This window comes from Drosophila takahashii, chromosome 2R, assembly GCF_030179915.1.
Source record: "Drosophila takahashii strain IR98-3 E-12201 chromosome 2R, DtakHiC1v2, whole genome shotgun sequence".
NCBI lineage: Eukaryota > Metazoa > Arthropoda > Insecta > Diptera > Drosophilidae > Drosophila > Drosophila takahashii.
The window spans coordinates 33,219,233-33,236,950 of record NC_091679.1 but is presented as its reverse complement, the minus strand read 5'-3'; the positions used below and the strand labels follow the sequence as shown (position 1 = coordinate 33,236,950).

Sequence of the window (17,718 nt, the reverse complement as noted above, 5' to 3'; positions counted from 1 at the left end):
AAATATTAATATTTTTCTGAGGTAAAAATAAATATTTTTCTTAGGAAACGACACCAAAAAACTTCGCTTTAATTTTTTTTATTTCTTCATAATCTGCGGTTTATTTGGCAACGAGATTTTTAAATTCCATTTAACAAAGAAAATTAATGGTTATGATTGTTCTTCAAATAAATAATAACTTTCAACGGCTCTTAACGTCTTTCGGTCGTCAATCTTGATTGTTAAATTGGAGAAAACAATGTTATAAACACAATTTCTTTAGCAAAAGTATAAACTTACCAGAATCGTATTCCAAACCGAAACCGACAAAATCTCCATTACTGTCGTAGGGCCACGAGGGATGAACGTAGCCATAAGACGGATCGAATTCCGAGTCGGAATCTATGTCTTCATCGCTTAGGAAGCCCACATCGAACATGTCATGATCGCTAAAATAATCATCATCGTCATCCCCGGAGTCGGTATAGAGATCATTAGAGTCATCCGAATCGAACTCTTCCTCATCCTCAATAATGTGGGCAAAATCCATGTTTAAATCATATTCGGGGGAGGAAGTGCACTTTAATTGGATAATATCCTCAGGAACTTTATCAGGATGCTGAAAGTGTATTATATTGGAAGGTTTAATATAAACAAAAATTTGTAGTCTTTGGAATATCAAAAAAGACAATGCAATAAAATCATAAAAATACTTTTCAGATTTCAGGTGATTTTGAAAATCTCCAGATTTTACATGAAACAGTCCCATATTAAATACCAAGATATTAGAAGGTTTAATATCAACACAAAATGGTTATACTATGTTGGAATTTCAAAGAAAGGCAAGGCAGTGGCTAATAGTATAAAAAAATTATAAAATTTTAAAAACCCTTATTTAGATGTTTAGGTGTTTTTGAAAATCTCCGAATTTTTCAGAAATGAAACTGTCCCATATTAAATACAAAGATATTAGAAGGTTTAATATCAACAAAAAATGTTTATACTATGTTGGAGTACCAAAAAAGGCAAAACATTGGCTAATAATAATAATAATTATAAAAACACTTTTTTAGATTTCAGGTGTTTTTGAAAATCTCCAGATTTTACAGAAATGAAACCGTCCCATATTAAATACCAAGATGCCCAGGGAAATATACCAGATTTGGATTGCGCAAGTTCGCGATGATGGAGAGATCGGTATTGCGGCCACACTTCACACTCGGTCCAAAGGGCGATTTAACAAACAATTGGCAGCTATGTGGAGATATACGATCCTGAACAGCAGCAAATTGGCAGGAAATGCCACATTCTGCAGGCGAGTAGCGACGCACAGTCCCAAACTGGGGGCGGAGACCAACAAAAACAAGGAGAAAGCGAGTGAGAATGAGTCCTTCATGGCCAACATATTCCGTGGGTCGCTGGTCTCGAGCCAGGTGTTCCCCTATCCGGATGTCCTGACCGCGGATCAGAAGGAGTTGACCAACAGCCTGATCGACCCCTTCGAACGCTTCTTCTCCGACGTCAATGACGCCGCGCGGAACGATGCCAATGCCAAAATAGATGACACCACGGCGACGGCTCTGTGGGAACTGGGCGCCTTCGGCATCCAGGTGCCCTCCGACTTCGGAGGCCTCGGCCTGAACAACACCCAGTACGGCCGTCTGTGCGCCATTGTGGGCGCCAATGATTTGGGACTGGGCATCACGATTGGCGCCCACCAGAGCATCGGTTTCAAGGGAATCCTCCTGTACGGCACGCCGGAGCAGAAGGAGAAGTATCTGCCCAAGGTGGCCGCCGAGCAGGTCTACGCCGCCTTCGCCCTGACGGAGCCAAGTTCCGGATCAGATGCCGGATCCATTCGCTGCCGCGCCGTCAAGAGTGCCGATCAGAAGCACTACGTGCTGAATGGCTCTAAAATCTGGATCTCCAATGGAGGAATCGCCGAAATCATGACCGTGTTCGCCCAGACCGAGCAAGTGGACCCAAAGACGGGCGAGAAGAAGGACAAGGTGACGGCCTTCATTGTGGAACGTTCCTTCGGAGGCGTTACCAACGGTCCGCCGGAGAAAAAAATGGGCATCAAGGCGTCGAACACGGCCGAAGTTTACTTCGAGGATGTTAAGATTCCCGTGGAGAATGTGCTCGGCAAGGAGGGCGACGGCTTTAAGGTGGCCATGAACATATTGAACAACGGTCGCTTCGGAATGGGAGCCACGCTGTCGGGCACCATGAAGAAGTGCATCGAGTTGGCCACCGAACATGCCAACAATCGAGTGCAGTTCGGCCAGAAGCTGAAGAACTACGGCTCCATTCAGGAGAAACTGGCCCAGATGAACATTCTGCAGTATGCCACCGAATCGATGGCGTTCACCATCTCACAGAACATGGACGCGGGCAGCAAGGACTACCATTTGGAGGCCGCCATCTCGAAGATCTACGCCTCGGAGTGCGCCTGGTATGTGTGCGACGAGGCCATTCAGATTCTCGGCGGCATGGGTTACATGGTGGACACTGGCCTGGAGCGAGTGCTGCGCGACCTGCGCATCTTCCGCATCTTTGAGGGCACCAACGACATTCTCAGGCTGTTCATCGCCCTCACCGGCATCCAATATGCGGGCTCCCATTTGAAGGAACTGCAGCGTGCATTTAAGAATCCCTCCGCCAACCTGGGACTGATATTCAAGGAGGCCTCCAAGCGCGCCGCCTCGACTGTCGGCCTCGGCGGCACCGATCTGAGTGTCCACGTGGTGGATGAACTACTGCCCTATGCCAAGAAAACGGCCCATTGCATCGATCTCTTTGGTCAGTCGGTGGAGGAGCTATTGCTGCGATACAACAAGAACATAATCAACGAACAGATCTTGCTAACACGACTGGCAAACGCGGCCATTGATATATACTCAATGGTTGTGACGCAATCGCGATCATCTCGCGCTGTCAAGCTGAATCTTCCAACTGCCCAGCACGAGCTCAACATGACGAAGGCACTGACCATTCAGGCCTCTGATCGAGTGATTAAGAACCTGCAGGCGGCCACCTCCAGGCATCACAGAGCTCTGAATGAGAAGATTTCGACAATCGCTCAAACTACTCTGGAAAACGGCGGAGTAAATACGACTGGAATCCTAGATCAAAATTAGAGAAATACACTTTTATACGAATTTAAATCCTTTGATTGTTCCCTTAAATGCGATTGCAAATAAAGTCTTGTAAATAATGAAATACTAAGAAATAAAGTTCAAATCAAATCAAAGTTAGTAAGAAAGTAAGCAATAACAAGAGAGAACGCTATAGTTGGGTTGGTGTCCCGACTATCTAATACCCGTCACTCAGATAAAGGGAGTGCAAGGAAGATGGATATATAAAATTTGTTTGATTGCGCATAACTTTTTAATGAATACATTTCGGTAGGTATAAATATACACAACAAAATTGCATTTATAGTTCTCAGAAATCTTTAAAGGTGTGGGCGCCAGACACATTTTAAAATCGTTAGTGGGCGTTAGAGGGGGCGTGGCGCTCGGCTGAAATAAACTTGCCCTGCGTAGGAAGTCCAAGAATATGTGTGGGATATGTCAACCTTCTAGCTTTTGTAGTTTCCGAGATCTCAGCGTTCATACGGACGGACATGTCTATATCGACTCGGCTAGTGACCCTAATCAAGAATATATACACTTTATGGGGTCGGAAACGCTTCCTTCTCCCTTACACACTTTTGCACGAATACAATTACCCTTTTACTCTACGAATAACGGGTATAAATATGGTAAAATAGAGAATACTTTTCTTTAGACACTTACCGTTTTCAGGAGCCTTTCCATGTCGTTGCCCAGGAAAAAGGTCCACAGCTGGATGGGTAACTTGCGCTTCATCTCCTTGTTGGCCATTTCCTGGCGCACCTTGGCCACGATGCCCAGCACTAGTTTCTCGCTTACCTCGGGGTAATCCTCCAGTCCCACATAGCACAGCTTGCGGCAGGCACCGAACAGTTGCAGGATCGCGGTGTCGCGGACATTGGCCGAGTGGCGGAGGGTGAATCGCTCCAAGGCGACCAAACCAGATAGCTCGTCCAGCGAATTTTCAGTCTCAATGCGGGAAATGGCCAGAGTGCGAAGTCCAACTAGCTTAGCAACGTTGGCAATCATTTCCCCGGTCAGATGTGCATGGCCAAAGAGTTCGAGTCGCTCCAACTGATCCGCCTTGTGCTGCGCCAGCTGCTCGAAGAGCTCCTTGCGCAAGGTGTCGCGAAGGGGCGAGGTGGTGTAGACAAACAGGCTTTTCAGGCTGGGCAATTGGGCCACAAACTCGTACTTCTCGCCCTCATGGGTGCTAATCGACAGGCTTTCCAGCTGGGCACACCTTTTTCCTGTGATCAGGGATTCGTAGACATTGGACCACGACATGTCAATGCTCTTGATGCTCAGCTCCTTCAGCCGAGGGAAGGAGTGGCATATCTTGGGAAGGTAGGCGCCCTCAAAGTACGAGCACTTGTTGAGCGACAACTTTTCTATGGTGCCCGGCAGCTTGGCCAAAGTATTGCCCTGCAATGGATTTCCAGTCAAATTGAGCGTCTTCAGGTTGCGCAGACTACGCAGGGCCAGGAGGCCGCGATCGGAGACCTCCGACATGAGCAGCTGCAGCGTCTCCAGCTTGTGCATTTTGGCGAACATCTTGTGCATGTTGCGCGCATTCATGGGACTGTTGAACAGAGCGATTGTCTTCAGATTCCCGCAGCTGATGGCCAGGAAGTCGCAAAGTCGCTGCGCGCGAGTCGTGGGCATCTCGCCCTCGATCTTCTCCACATGGCAGCCGGACAGCTGGAAGAAGTCGCGCATGTCCCAGACGGTCATGCCATCGAACTGGCGCAGATTCACCGACTTGTGCAGCCTGGCGGTGGCCATCTGATAGACCGCCCGGAAGCGCAGGCAGCTCCGGGCGAAGTGCATCTGGTCCGAAAGGGTGAGATAGCGCAGCACATGCTCCAGGCAGTGATCGTTCAGACTCATGATGGCCGGCGGCGGCGGGCGCTCCACATTGGGCAGCATCACCGCCGGATGACGGGGCATCCCGTAGGCATCCGGCTGGTGCCAGCTGTCGCTGGCCTGCACATGGAACTTCCATCCCTTCACGTGGTGAATCCGGCTGTGCAGAGCCCTGGCAAAGGAGTGGGAAAGTGGGTTAGAGCATGGAGTTAAGGAATCCAGAACCTACTTGGCTGCATCTCGTTTCTGGGCGTAAAAGACATAGCCAGTCAGCTGCTGGAAGCGGTGGGCTTTGCGTCCAGCTCCTCCGCGGGGAAAGTTCCGGGGCTTGAAGATCTGCATGCGCAGCACGTGGCCGTAGATCCCAAAGTGCTGCTCCAAAATGGCCTGGCTGAGCTGCAGGAAAGGATCGGCAGGGGATTAGTGGGGTAAACGAAAGAGGCGATGGCCAGAAACACGCTACCTCCGGCGGAACCTTGTAGAAGTAGAGCTTCTGGACAGGAATGTGGTCCTCGGTGTAGGCAATCGAGTCCTTAAAGTAGTAATTCTGGTGCGCTGCAATGGAACGAAAGCGTTTGCAACCATGTGCATTTCCCGGAAAAGCAAGTGCACCTGGTGCAACTGGCACGCGATTTGGTTACTTACACGGATTACTCACGAAATGAGCCATTTTCGATTCTGATTTCGTGCTGGGCTGATTCGTAATTTGAAATTGTAATAAAGGTTTCTAGAATCCGAACTCGACTTTCATCTCATTTCAAGCGCCAAGATTAGTATGACCGCAGGCAGGGCGCCAAAAAATGGCAGGCTATTGCATTTACAAGATTATACCCCAATGAACCTTAAATTGGTTTTTACCGTTTCTTGTTCATAATATTGAAAATCCTTATTTTATTGTTCTTATTTTTTTATTCCTATTACTTGTTATATTCTATTATAAGCCTAAAATTAAATTAAAAACTATTTAGACTGGGTGGCAACTTCGAACCATCCCGATTCCAAATCAATCAACTACACAAGATCAGCTGATTGGTTTGGTAAATAAACAAAACAAATCAATTTGTGCACTTTTTGTTGCTAATTAATATTTATAATAACTCTTAAGGTGTGACGAAGTAAAAAAAACTTCCGATGTAATTATTTTTTCTTGTAAACAATGCGTGCTTTGATATTACTGAGTTTATTATTGTGATTCCTTTAAATTCTTTAAAATTCGATTTACGCCCACATTTGAGTGGTACATCGGGTTTTAAAAACATCTTCAGTAAAATTGTCTAACTTACACTCCCAAACTTCTGGGTGTTTAGCCTAACGCAGAGGATTTTAATCGCTAAAAAGTTTTAGACCGCTTTTTTTAAAATTTTTACGTATTTAACAAATTCTTGTTAAACAAAATTTTAATTTTTACTTATTTTAAAAACCAAAAAACCAACAAAAAGAGATGAGAGTTTTTTTTCGTAAAGTCTGCCAAAAAAAAAATATTAAATTTATTTTTCAATTTCTTTGTTTAAGCATAAGATGAGGAGGTACTTTGACAGAAAACATTTTTTTTTTAATTTTAATATGATCCTGTCACCAGTTATCGTGTCAATCGGTTGGGTCCTTTTTTTGGAGGGTCAGCAGAAATGTTGATATTTTTTAATATTTTTTTTTAAATAACTTAATCAAAATGTAATAATAATGTGCCAAAACAAATATGCTGAAAAATATTTAGGAAAATTAAAAATAAACACGAAAATAGCCCTAAGGGTATTCTTACTTCAGTTTTGTAAAAAGAATAATTTGTCATTTAATCCGCCGTCTACTTATAAGAATCCTAACCGTTCCTGAAAAAATAGAGACATCTGGTTTGTCAAGTTAACAATTTTTTGATATATTAATTATAGCAAACAGTTTTTATTGATTAAAATAAATTAAAGTAAAATAAAAATATTTTCCTTTCTTAATTTATTTTTCCGGTCTTTACTTCTTTACATGCATATGTATTTATACAGTAATTATAAGTATGCAGACTGTGGAACTTCGATAATTTTAAAGCTGTTTTAGCGCTTGAACCCAAGGACAGATCGTTATCAGCATTTAAGAGCAAAAGTGTTGCTGCAAAACATCTAAAAATGTCATATTTCATGAGCGATTCCAGTTAGTAAAAAAATAAATAGTACATATTTTTACTAAGTGTCTGAAGTGAAAATATTAAATCCCTGTTTGCAGTGGAACCAAATTACTACCTCAGGGACTCGATAGCCTACACCGAGGACCACGTTCCAGTTAAAAAACTATGTTGGAGCGATGCCCCAGCCCAGGTACTCTTTTCTCCAAATGTCCAAATGGTTAAAAATCTCGTTATTTTTCCTTCGTATTCGGTAGCTTCCACAGGAAGAGTTGTTGACTTACTTTGGTTCCTACGGGCTCATGTCGGAAATCCACATGAGTGGAACCGGAAATGATTCACCTATGTTTCAAAGTGGCTACGTAATCTACGAAAACGCCACGAATGCAGCGAGGTAAGTATGCCTCGAATTTATTTCAGGACCTGAAATATTTTGTATCCCATTTCCAGCGCCCTGGGCGACAGTAACCGCAATGTATTCACGGTGCAGGCCAGCGACAGTTGGGAGCAGCCTGATGCCTACGAATGGACCCAGGATCAAAACATTTACAATGAGTCATCGCCCATCTTAGGCCTCAATGATGACTGCCTGGAGCACATCGTGCTGAGACTAGGATTGCAGGATCAAGTGCGTTTCGCCAGGACATGCCCGCGTTTCAGGGAGGTCTTACGGCGGACCACCGCCAGGATGAACACTTCCGTGGACTTGGGTCAATTCCGGGCCATGACCATTTGGGATATGCGTGACTTTTTCCAAATGTTCGGAGCTCGTGTGCAGGTTCTCCATGGAAAATTCGAAACGAATCACATGGAGCGGTTGGCTGGATTTATTCGCGATTATTGCGTCAATCTTAAATCCATGAATGTGTCCTGCAGTCCCCAAATCGGACTTCATATGCACACGATATTCGCCAGGGCCTTCCAGCTGGAGGAATTGCAGCTCCATAACTCCGAAATAGCCGACGAACCACTGTTGGATCTGCAAAATCTCATTAATTTAAAGAAATTGAACTTGAGCTGGAACCCTGATTTAACAGGACGCACTTTGGATCAGTTACCTGTCTCCATCGAGGTTTTGGGGCTCAACGGATGCCGGAGCATCGAAACCCAATACCTCACTGAGGTTTGCCAGCACTTGCCTAATCTGAAGGAGCTCAACTTACAGAACATTAATACATCTCCTAAAAGAGTTTTTCGATCCATGGTGATAGAGGATGCGTGTCCTTCGCTGGAGGTGCTTAGGGTGACAGCTCACCCGTGGACCACATATGATTACGTGCCTTGTCTGCCCAGTTTAAATCATTTGACTATCTACAATGACTTTGCCAATGACATCGAATTTACGGACCAGTTGTGTAGAAATCTTATCGGTAGTCTGGTAGAGCACAAGTCGGAGGAATTGGAAAAACTGGAAATGTTTGGTTTTGAGTCTGTGCCCAGAGAACAGCTTGTACAAATTGCCAGGCTTCAGGGCCTACGGGTTCTTTTTATGCCCGACACGGCTTTTCCCGAGGATATGTTTAGGGCGTTGCCTAATCTTAGTAACTTGGAAAAGATCTGCTTCAGGCGCTCAAGTGCCAGTGACTACATGATATTGTATCTGTTCTGTTTCTGTCCAAAACTTAACTACCTGCGGCTGGAGAAGTGCACCCAGCTAAGCGTAAATTTGGTAAGATACATCGTGGCCAGAGTGCGGCAGGAGATCGCCAGAAATATATGTCAGAGGACGCTACCAATCGAACTGTGGTCACTTGTGGAAAGAAGGCAAATTAGAGAGTTTATCTTAACTGTAAGTACGAAATTTTGTGGAAGATCAACATTTTACTCCTTTTTCAAATTCCTAACTTAACTCACAATTAAATTACAGAATCCTGGAGTTGCGCCTGAAGATATCATACAAATAAAATGTACAGAAGACCAAAGTTTGCGCGACAATACCGGGCTAGAACTACTCGAGCAATAAGAATAATGACATTATATGTGTTTCAAATCATTATCTTAAATTCCCCTTTTATAGTGAAGTTTTTCTACAAGGTAAACCCAATTTGCACAATAAATATAAAATGCACTTATTTTCCGACTTTGATCATATATTTGTAATTATTAAATATAGTTTGTGTTTTAAAAATTCGCTTCTATTACAACTTTTTGTTTCTTTGCTGAAAACCTAAAAAATCATCGTTGTTTACTTTGTAATTGTTGTATTGTACCTTTTCATCAATATTTTGCTTTTAATTTTTAGCTATTAAGCGCTAGTCTCGCATTGGTGTTTTACAGTTTTGCCTTAAATTTAACGAGCAACATTCATTTAATTGACTTTTAAAAATTGCACGAAAAAATGGTATAACTTAATAATTGCAGCAGGGAAGATTAAATATTGGTATTAGATAATAACTAGCTTAAACTGGAAACTCCGTCGCTGAATACATAGATAACAGGATTAAGAATCTCGTAAACATGATAAATTGGATATATAGTAAAGCACAGAGAATTTAGATCCTTTGTTAACTGAGATAAAGACAAACATAACACAAATATAATACTTTGTTGAGTGCAGAGAAGCTTAATTGAACAGCACTTTCTCTTTAGATATGCAATAAGTTTTAACAATTATAGTTTTGACAATTTCATAAATTTATAAATATAACTTGACGGTTATTCAGGCAGCAGAGAATGTATATTTGATTACAGCTATGCGCGCGTGATCTGTGCAAGTGAGAAGCGTAGCTGTTTGGGCAAGGATCAGGGTTTCAGGATCAACGAGGCCTAGACTACAATGCTTTATTTAATAACACGCCCATCTATGTATATGCCTTGTATATATTTATGTATGTATATTCTAATAAATTATTGTACTCTCTTGCTAGTGCCAAATGCCAGTTTGGCCGCATCATATAATTGTCGAATTGCCTTTCCCTCCTCTCCGTAATTCCATCTCTCTAAACGTATGAGTATTGCCGTACTTGGAGTATTTTTCGTGTTCATTACTTTTGGTTGAGATTATTGATTGATTAATTATTGCTGAACGAGTTATTGGATGGCTTAGAGGGTGACGTCGTGCTCTTCGTCGAGCATTTCGACAAAGGCCCGTGGCACCAGACCCTTCATTAGGCCCTGCTTCCCGTACATGTAGTCCTCGTTCACGGGCGAACATTCGGTGACGAAGATTACCTGAATAATTGGTTGCATAGTTAAATATTAAATATCTTCTGAAAGTAATCAGGGTTCGGAATTTGACACACATGTTAAAAACATGAAAAATTGTATTTTACAGTGTGAGCAAAGTTATTGACATGTGTGTCAACTACAAAAGTGTAAAATGTGAAAAATAATTCTTGACACACACAGCCGACTTGTGTTTTTACGTTCTATTAACACGCCGTGTTTTTTACACAATGTGTTTTTGACTTCAAAAGTGTGCGAGTCATAAAAACTGTAACTGTTAGTGTAACTTTTATACTTTTTATAGAATTCTATCCTCTTTTAAATATAAAACAAAAGAATACAATTTTTTTAATGGGCCCATCTTCGGGAATTGGTCCGAATTGATCGGTGCTTATTGCTTACTGATTTCTTTGGTACTTATTTTATAACAAAACTAAATATTATTTTTTTTAGGTATGACATTTTTTACCCCTCAACAATTTTTAATTCAATAGATATTTGAAATAATAATCTCAATCGCAGGCTTCTAGATCCGAACAACTCACCTCATTTGCACTCAGATTAAGCTCGGTGTGGTCCTTGGCATCGTAGGAGCAGAGGACGCGGGCCCGCTGCATTTGATCGGTGCTGACGTTCATGGGCTGATTGGGCTTGTGGCCGGGGGCGACCGAGTTGGCCGCGTTGTTGTTGCCCGGACCACGGGCAGCGGCTCCGGACGATGGGTTCGACTTGCTGGCACTGGCCTCGTTCACGTCGAGCGGAATGTATGGCGTGGGGCCTCCCAAGCTGATGGAAGATGCAGAGTTTAATGAGTTTTTGATTCGGCTCGATTGCGGTTCTCTAAATGGAGGGATGAACTGCTGAAACCTGACTTTACAACTACGGATACGGATAACAACAACCTATCTAGTACGTATAATTAATGTTAATGTTAACTTGGAAGAGATCCCTTTCCCGATTCCGTTCTAAGGTCTAAACTGTCGAGACGGCAGTCGCATCGAACTCTATGTGAAAGTCTTCCAGCAGGTTCGTTAGCGACTTGTCCAGATCGGGATCTGGAGAGCTATCTAGGGCTGGGCCCACTAGGGAATCGGAATCACAGGAATGCATCGACACCGAGCTGGGAGGCCCACCATCAACGTCTTCGCTATTGATGCGCAGCCGTGGCTTGGGATGCTGCATTCTGGAAGACCACAAACAGATAACATAACGCACAGTGAGATGACCAGAAGGGGGATGCATCAGGGATGGGGCCTGGTTATTTTTGGTGTGCAGGGACGGGTTCATTTCGTGCCTATTCGAGAGAGTCACACAGTCATCCTTCCTGCGTCAGCTCAGCTCAACTTACTTGGCCAGCTCGCGCTGCAGCTGCTCCATGACATCGCCGCACTGCTTGTAGTAGCGCACCTGCGTCTGGACGAAGGCGTGCAAGTGGCGCAGGTGCGAGGCCTGCGACGTGCTGATCCCGTCCAGCAGCAGCTTGGTGATCTCCGACTGCCGGTCGAACTCGGCCTGGGCCACCCGCAAGTCGCGCTCCGCCTGGGAAAACAAACGGAATTAGTAAACCTCGCATTGATTGGCCATAAATTTAGAGCTAGAGTTCGGTCAAGGTCGCAATACCTGTTCCAAGACGGCCTCTGGCGAGATGCCATCTTTCTGTACATTCAAAATCCAAGCAGCAGAGGGCAGAAAAAGACCGTGAGAAAGAGGGTCATTAGGCATCCCCCCTGTAGAAAACCACCTACCGACTGCTGGCCCAGCATGCTGCGCGCCTTCTTCACCCGGTTCTTGCAGGCGTCCAGGTCCAGGCGCTTGGTCTCCAGGATGCCGCGCTCCTTGCCGATGGTCTTCATCTCGCCGTCGAGGAACTTGCGCAGCGGCTGTGTGAAGCAAATGCCCGAGGTGGCAATGAAGTCGTGCTCGCACTGGCCCAGCTTCTGTTCCGCCTGGCCGGCCTTGATCAGAGCCTGGCCGTAGGGCAGATCCTGGCCGAAATCCCCGCCAGCCTCGATCATGTCCAGGGCCAGGTGCTCCAGGTTGCTCAGCCGCTTGGGCTTCGACTTCTCGATCTTCTCGAAGATGAAGTCCTCGACGCGGTTCTGGGGATTCGGTATTAGCACCGACTCCGTGTCGCGCACAATCTTCTCCGTCCAGGTCTTGGTCACATCCGCCCGCTCGGCGAGATTCTGGAAGTGCAAGTCGTACTCGGTGCGCTCCGTGGTGCCCAGTTTCTCCTCCGTGAGCTGGAAAAATCATTGATTTCCATCAATTGATGCATGGAAAAGCGTACGAAAGGGCAAAGAGTCAACGGAGGTGCTTGAGCTTGAGCTTGAGCTTCCCCTCCCCTTTCGAAAAAAAGACCACCCGCATTTTTCGTGCCACCCAAAATCATTGATTTGTTCACCTGCACCACTCGCGATATCGTGCTGCCCGCCTCCTTCACCAGGTTCTTCACGTTGAAATTCGGCAGATTTATATTCATTTTGCCGAGTTATTCGTCAACGGGTTTTCGGATGCTGATACTCTTTTAAAATTAACTTTCTGTACGCAGCGCAGCAATTTGTTTGTATTTTTTTCCGCACTGTCCCAATGTGACCGTCAGTGGGGCGTTACATTAATGTGCAAAGAATGTAAGGAATATACCAAGAACTGGCCAAAAATACCAAAATGTTGCCACAGGACCTACTTTCTTATTGGATTTGAATATCCATTGGAATTTTTAAACTACTCTACGAGCTTACAAAAATTTCGATGGGAGAAATTGAGAGTTCCATGAAAATTTGACCAAGAGCAAGGAAGTGCAGCTTCAGGATTGAAAATATTGCTGACACTTATTAGGATTTACTAGTGAATCGGGCCCCAAAGCCTTACTTGTTTTCCCATTCATTTTCGGCTATTATAATGATTTCCAGAAAGAGCATAAAAAGCCAGAAAGCACGGGAAACGTAAAAATTTGCATTTTAAAATTACATCCAAAACCGGCGACTTTATTGCAAACATGACAAGATTTTTGTTGCGTCTATAATTTTGGGCTTATTTTATATCAACCTCTTGTTAGCCTAAGAGGCTCGCCAAAAACCAGTTTCTGGAGTAAATTAGAGTTGGGTCAAAAATAAATGTATTTTAATTTGAATATTTGGTTGGCTAGTTGGGTGACTATAAATGACTAAATAAGCAGGTGGTAAACTTCGTCCATTTAATGTATGCTCGACTCGATTCAGCACCTAATCACTGCCCAGTTTCAGCACCTTATCACTGCCCAGTTTCATCACCTACTTACTGCCTACTTTCAGCACCCAATCACTGCCTACTTTCAGCACCTAATCACTGCCTACTTTCAGCACCTAATCACTGCCTACTTTCAGCACCTACTTACTGCCTACTTTCAGCACCTAATCACTGCCTACTTTCAGCACCTAATCACTGCCTACTTTCAGCACCTAATCACTGCCTACTTTCAGCACCTAATCACTGCTCAGTTTCAGCACCTAATCACTGCCTACTTTCAGCACCTAATCACTGCCTACTTTCAGCACCTAATCACTGCCTACTTCCAGCACCTAATCACTGCCTACTTTCAGCACCTACTTACTGCCTACTTTCAGCACCTAATCACTGCCTACTTTCAGCACCTAATCACTGCCTACTTTCAGCACCTAATCACTGCCTACTTTCAGCACCTAATCACTGCTCAGTTTCAGCACCTAATCACTGCTCAGTTTCAGCACCTAATCACTGCCTACTTTCAGCACCTAATCACTGCCTACTTTCAGCACCTAATCACTGCCTACTTTCAGCACCTAATCACTGCTCAGTTTCAGCACCTAATCACTGCTCAGTTTCAGCACCTAATCACTGCCTACTTTCAGCACCTAATCACTGCTCAGTTTCAGCACCTAATCACTACCTACTTTCAGCACCTAATCACTGCCTACTTTCAGCACCTAATCACTGCTCAGTTTCAGCACCTAATCACTGCCTACTTTTAGCACCTAATCACTGCCTACTTTCAGCACCTAATCACTGCTCAGTTTCAGCACCTAATCACTGCTCAGTTTCAGCACCTAATCACTGTCTACTTTCAGCACCTAATCACTGCTCAGTTTCAGCACCTAATCACTGCCTACTTTCAGCACCTAATCACTGCCTACTTTCAGCACCTAATCACTGCCTACTTTCAGCACCTAATCACTGCTCAGTTTCAGCACCTAATCACTGCTCAGTTTCAGCACCTAATCACTGCCTACTTTCAGCACCTAATCACTGCCTACTTTCAGCACCTAATCACTGCTCAGTTTCAGCACCTAATCACTGCTCAGTTTCAGCACCTAATCACTGCTCAGTTTCAGCACCTAATCACTGCCTACTTTCAGCACCTAATCACTGCCTACTTTCAGCACCTAATCACTGCCTACTTTCAGCACCTAATCACTGCTCAGTTTCAGCACCTAATCACTGCTCAGTTTCAGCACCTAATCACTGCCTACTTTCAGCACCTAATCACTGCCTACTTTCAGCACCTAATCACTGCTCAGTTTCAGCACCTAATCACTGCTCACCTTCAGCACCTAATCACTGCCTACTTTCAGCACCTAATCACTGCTCAGTTTCAGCACCTAATCACTGCCTACTTTCAGCACCTAATCACTGCCTACTTTCAGCACCTAATCACTGCTCAGTTTCAGCACCTAATCACTGCCTACTTTCAGCACCTAATCACTGCCTACTTTCAGCACCTAATCACTGCCTACTTTCAGCACCTAATCACTGCCTACTTTCAGCACCTAATCACTGCTCAGTTTTAGCACCTAATCACTGCTCAGTTTCAGCACCTAATCACTGCTCAGTTTCAGCACCTAATCACTGCCTACTTTCAGCACCTAATCACTGCCTACTTTCAGCACCTAATCACTGCTCAGTTTCAGCACCTAATCACTGCTCAGTTTCAGCACCTAATCACTGCCTACTTTCAGCACCTAATCACTGCCTACTTTCAGCACCTAATCACTGCCCACTTTCAGCACCTAATCACTGCCCACTTTCAGCACCTAATCACTGCCCACTTTCAGCACCTAATCACAGCCTACTTTCAGCACCTAATCACTGCCTACTTTCAGCACCTAATCACTGCTCAGTTTCAGCACCTAATCACTGCCTACTTTCAGCACCTAATCACTGCCTACTTTCAGCACCTAATCACTGCTCAGTTTCAGCACCTAATCACTGCTCAGTTTCAGCACCTAATCACTGCCTACTTTCAGCACCTAATCACTGACTACTTTCAGCACCTAATCACTGCTCAGTTTCAGCACCTAATCACTGCTCAGTTTCAGCACCTAATCACTGCCTACTTTCAGCACCTAATCACTGACTACTTTCAGCACCTAATCACTGACTACTTTCAGCACCTAATCACTGCCCACTTTCAGCACCTAATCACTGCCTACTTTTAGCACCTAATCACTGCTCAGTTTCAGCACCTAATCACTGCCTACTTTCAGCACCTAATCACTGCCTACTTTCAGCACCTAATCACTGCCTACTTTTAGCACCTAATCACTGCCTACTTTCAGCACCTAATCACTGCCTACTTTCAGCACCTAATCACTGCTCAGTTTCAGCACCTAATCACTGCTCAGTTTCAGCACCTAATCACTGCCTACTTTCAGCACCTAATCACTGCCTACTTTCAGCACCTAATCACTGCCCAGTTTCAGCACCTAATCACTGCTCAGTTTCAGCACCTAATCACTGCCTACTTTCAGCACCTAATCACTGCCTACTTTCAGCACCTAATCACTGCCTACTTTCAGCACCTAATCACTGCTCAGTTTCAGCACCTAATCACTGCTCAGTTTCAGCACCTAATCACTGCCTACTTTCAGCACCTAATCACTGCCTACTTTCAGCACCTAATCACTGCCCAGTTTCAGCACCTAATCACTGCTCAGTTTCAGCACCTAATCACTGCTCAGTTTCAGCACCTAATCACTGCCTACTTTCAGCACCTAATCACTGACTACTTTCAGCACCTAATCACTGACTACTTTCAGCACCTAATCACTGCCCACTTTCAGCACCTAATCACTGCCTACTTTTAGCACCTAATCACTGCTCAGTTTCAGCACCTAATCACTGCCTACTTTCAGCACCTAATCACTGCCTACTTTCAGCACCTAATCACTGCCTACTTTTAGCACCTAATCACTGCCTACTTTCAGCACCTAATCACTGCCTACTTTCAGCACCTAATCACTGCTCAGTTTCAGCACCTAATCACTGCTCAGTTTCAGCACCTAATCACTGCCTACTTTCAGCACCTAATCACTGCCTACTTTCAGCACCTAATCACTGCCCAGTTTCAGCACCTAATCACTGCCCAGTTTCAGCACCTAATCACTGCCCAGTTTCAGCACCTAATCACTGCCTACTTTCAGCACCTAATCACTGCCTACTTTCAGCACCTAATCACTGCCCAGTTTCAGCACTCAATCACTGCCTACTTTCAGCACCTAATCACTGCCCATTTTCAGCACCTAATCACTGCCTACTTTCTGCAACTAATCACTGCCCAGTTTCAGCACCTTATCACTGCCCCGTTTTAGCACCTAATCACTGCCTACTTTGATTCTTGACTACTTAAAAACAAAATTTAAATAAATAGAAACGCTGAATCTGGAATCCCTGGAACTGCACCGAGTGAGTGAGCAAGGGTATATAAGCTTCGACTGGACGAAGGTAGCTTCCTTTCTTGTTTTTCTAATAACAGAAAAAATGTTTGAAGATTTTTCTAACTTTTAGAAAAAAATGTGTGTTTTTAAGAAATATTTTTCTTCTAGCAAAATTGCAGTCTATTTTTTTTTGATTTTTAGAAAAAACGTCTTTGTTTTTTAAAACCTACTTTCTTTAATACCGACAAAATCGCCAGTAAAGCAAATTATAATAATATTTCGCCTATAGGCGATTTTCGAAAACCAAGGGCGATTTCAGTCGATTTTTTTTTGGGTGTAGTGAATCGGCCCCCAAAGCCTTAAATGTTTTCGCATTTATTTTCGGCTATATGGGGGATTATGGGAATTATAATAATTTTCAGAACGAGCATAAAAAGCCAGAAAGCACGGGAAACGTAAAGATTTGCATTTTAAAATTACATCCAAAACCCGCGACTTTATTGCAAACATAACAAGGTTTTTGTTGCGTCTATAATGTTGGGTTTATTTTATTTCAACCTCTTGTTAGCCTAAGAGGCCCGACAAAAACTAGTTTCTGGAGTAAATTAGCGTTAAGTCAAAAATAAAAGTATTTTAATTTAAATATTTGGTTTGTTAGTTAGGTGACTATAAATGACTAAATAAGCAGGTGGTCAAGTTTGTACATTCAATGTATGCTGGACTCGCGAATTTTCATCAGTTTCATTTTATTGTTGACCGAAGAGGTTGTGCAAAAAGTTAACAAAATGTTCGCGGATCGCTCAGTGATTTT

At 44.0% G+C, this 17,718-nt stretch overlaps 4 protein-coding genes across 7 annotated transcripts; 2 read left to right on the top strand and 2 right to left on the bottom strand.

The window, feature by feature from the left end:
• Positions 1–77: 77 nt before the first annotated feature.
• Positions 78–5,752, bottom strand: LOC108059003 (uncharacterized). Its single transcript, XM_044395860.2, has 6 exons — positions 5,607–5,752; positions 5,425–5,516; positions 5,191–5,357; positions 3,780–5,133; positions 280–598; positions 78–213 (listed from the first exon to the last, which is right to left on the bottom strand). The coding sequence occupies exons 1-6, from the start codon at positions 5,629–5,631 to the stop codon at positions 209–211; spliced, it is 1,962 nt and encodes a 653-aa protein (XP_044251795.2). The 5' UTR covers positions 5,632–5,752; the 3' UTR covers positions 78–208.
• On the top strand, positions 1,178–3,215 carry Acadvl (Acyl-CoA dehydrogenase very long chain). Its single transcript, XM_017144006.3, has one exon. It carries the CDS (start codon positions 1,236–1,238, stop codon positions 3,117–3,119), a length of 1,884 nt encoding a protein of 627 aa, XP_016999495.2. The 5' UTR covers positions 1,178–1,235; the 3' UTR covers positions 3,120–3,215.
• A 1,203-nt stretch (positions 5,753–6,955) lies between the features above and the next one.
• Positions 6,956–9,147, top strand: LOC138912524 (uncharacterized). Its single transcript, XM_070213528.1, has 5 exons — positions 6,956–7,100; positions 7,173–7,264; positions 7,329–7,465; positions 7,522–8,860; positions 8,939–9,147. The coding sequence occupies exons 1-5, from the start codon at positions 7,076–7,078 to the stop codon at positions 9,032–9,034; spliced, it is 1,689 nt and encodes a 562-aa protein (XP_070069629.1). The 5' UTR covers positions 6,956–7,075; the 3' UTR covers positions 9,035–9,147.
• A 37-nt stretch (positions 9,148–9,184) lies between these two features.
• Positions 9,185–13,076, bottom strand: EndoB (SH3 domain containing GRB2 like, endophilin-B). 4 transcript variants are annotated; one of them, XM_017144066.3, is made up of 6 exons: positions 12,641–13,076; positions 11,982–12,479; positions 11,857–11,892; positions 11,585–11,775; positions 11,215–11,419; positions 9,185–10,242 (listed from the first exon to the last, which is right to left on the bottom strand). In XM_017144066.3, the coding sequence occupies exons 1-6, from the start codon at positions 12,716–12,718 to the stop codon at positions 10,114–10,116; spliced, it is 1,137 nt and encodes a 378-aa protein (XP_016999555.2). In that variant the 5' UTR covers positions 12,719–13,076; the 3' UTR covers positions 9,185–10,113. The 4 variants fall into 4 exon arrangements, with proteins under 4 accessions (XP_016999555.2, XP_016999550.2, XP_016999556.2 ...); XM_017144061.3 differs by lacking the exon at positions 11,215–11,419 and adding an exon at positions 10,782–11,022 and having other exon boundaries at positions 12,641–13,067; XM_017144067.3 differs by lacking the exon at positions 11,857–11,892 and having other exon boundaries at positions 12,641–13,075.
• Positions 13,077–17,718: the final 4,642 nt, after the last annotated feature.

Bases quoted from the DNA above. Each gene is read 5' to 3' on its own strand.
- LOC108059003 (XM_044395860.2), bottom strand. From the start codon at position 5,631: ATGGCTCATTTCGTGAGTAATCCGT. The intron at 5,358-5,424 runs GTAGCGTGTTTC...CCTTTCCTGCAG, and splicing joins TCTACAAGGTTCCGCCGGAG to CTCAGCCAGGCCATTTTGGA. The intron at 599-3,779 runs GTAAGTGTCTAA...ATACACTTTCAG, and splicing joins TGGAAAGGCTCCTGAAAACG to CATCCTGATAAAGTTCCTGA.
- Acadvl (XM_017144006.3), top strand. From the start codon at position 1,236: ATGTGGAGATATACGATCCTGAACAGCAGCAAATTGGCAGGAAATGCC.
- EndoB (XM_017144061.3), bottom strand. From the start codon at position 12,718: ATGAATATAAATCTGCCGAATTTCAACGTGAAGAACCTGGTGAAGGAG. The intron at 11,893-11,981 runs GTAGGTGGTTTT...TTGAATGTACAG, and splicing joins GCATGCTGGGCCAGCAGTCG to AAAGATGGCATCTCGCCAGA. The intron at 11,776-11,856 runs GTATTGCGACCT...TTGTTTTCCCAG, and splicing joins CAGAGGCCGTCTTGGAACAG to GCGGAGCGCGACTTGCGGGT.
- LOC138912524 (XM_070213528.1), top strand. From the start codon at position 7,076: ATGTCATATTTCATGAGCGATTCCA. The intron at 7,265-7,328 runs GTACTCTTTTCT...CGTATTCGGTAG, and splicing joins GGAGCGATGCCCCAGCCCAG to CTTCCACAGGAAGAGTTGTT. The intron at 8,861-8,938 runs GTAAGTACGAAA...ATTAAATTACAG, and splicing joins TTAGAGAGTTTATCTTAACT to AATCCTGGAGTTGCGCCTGA.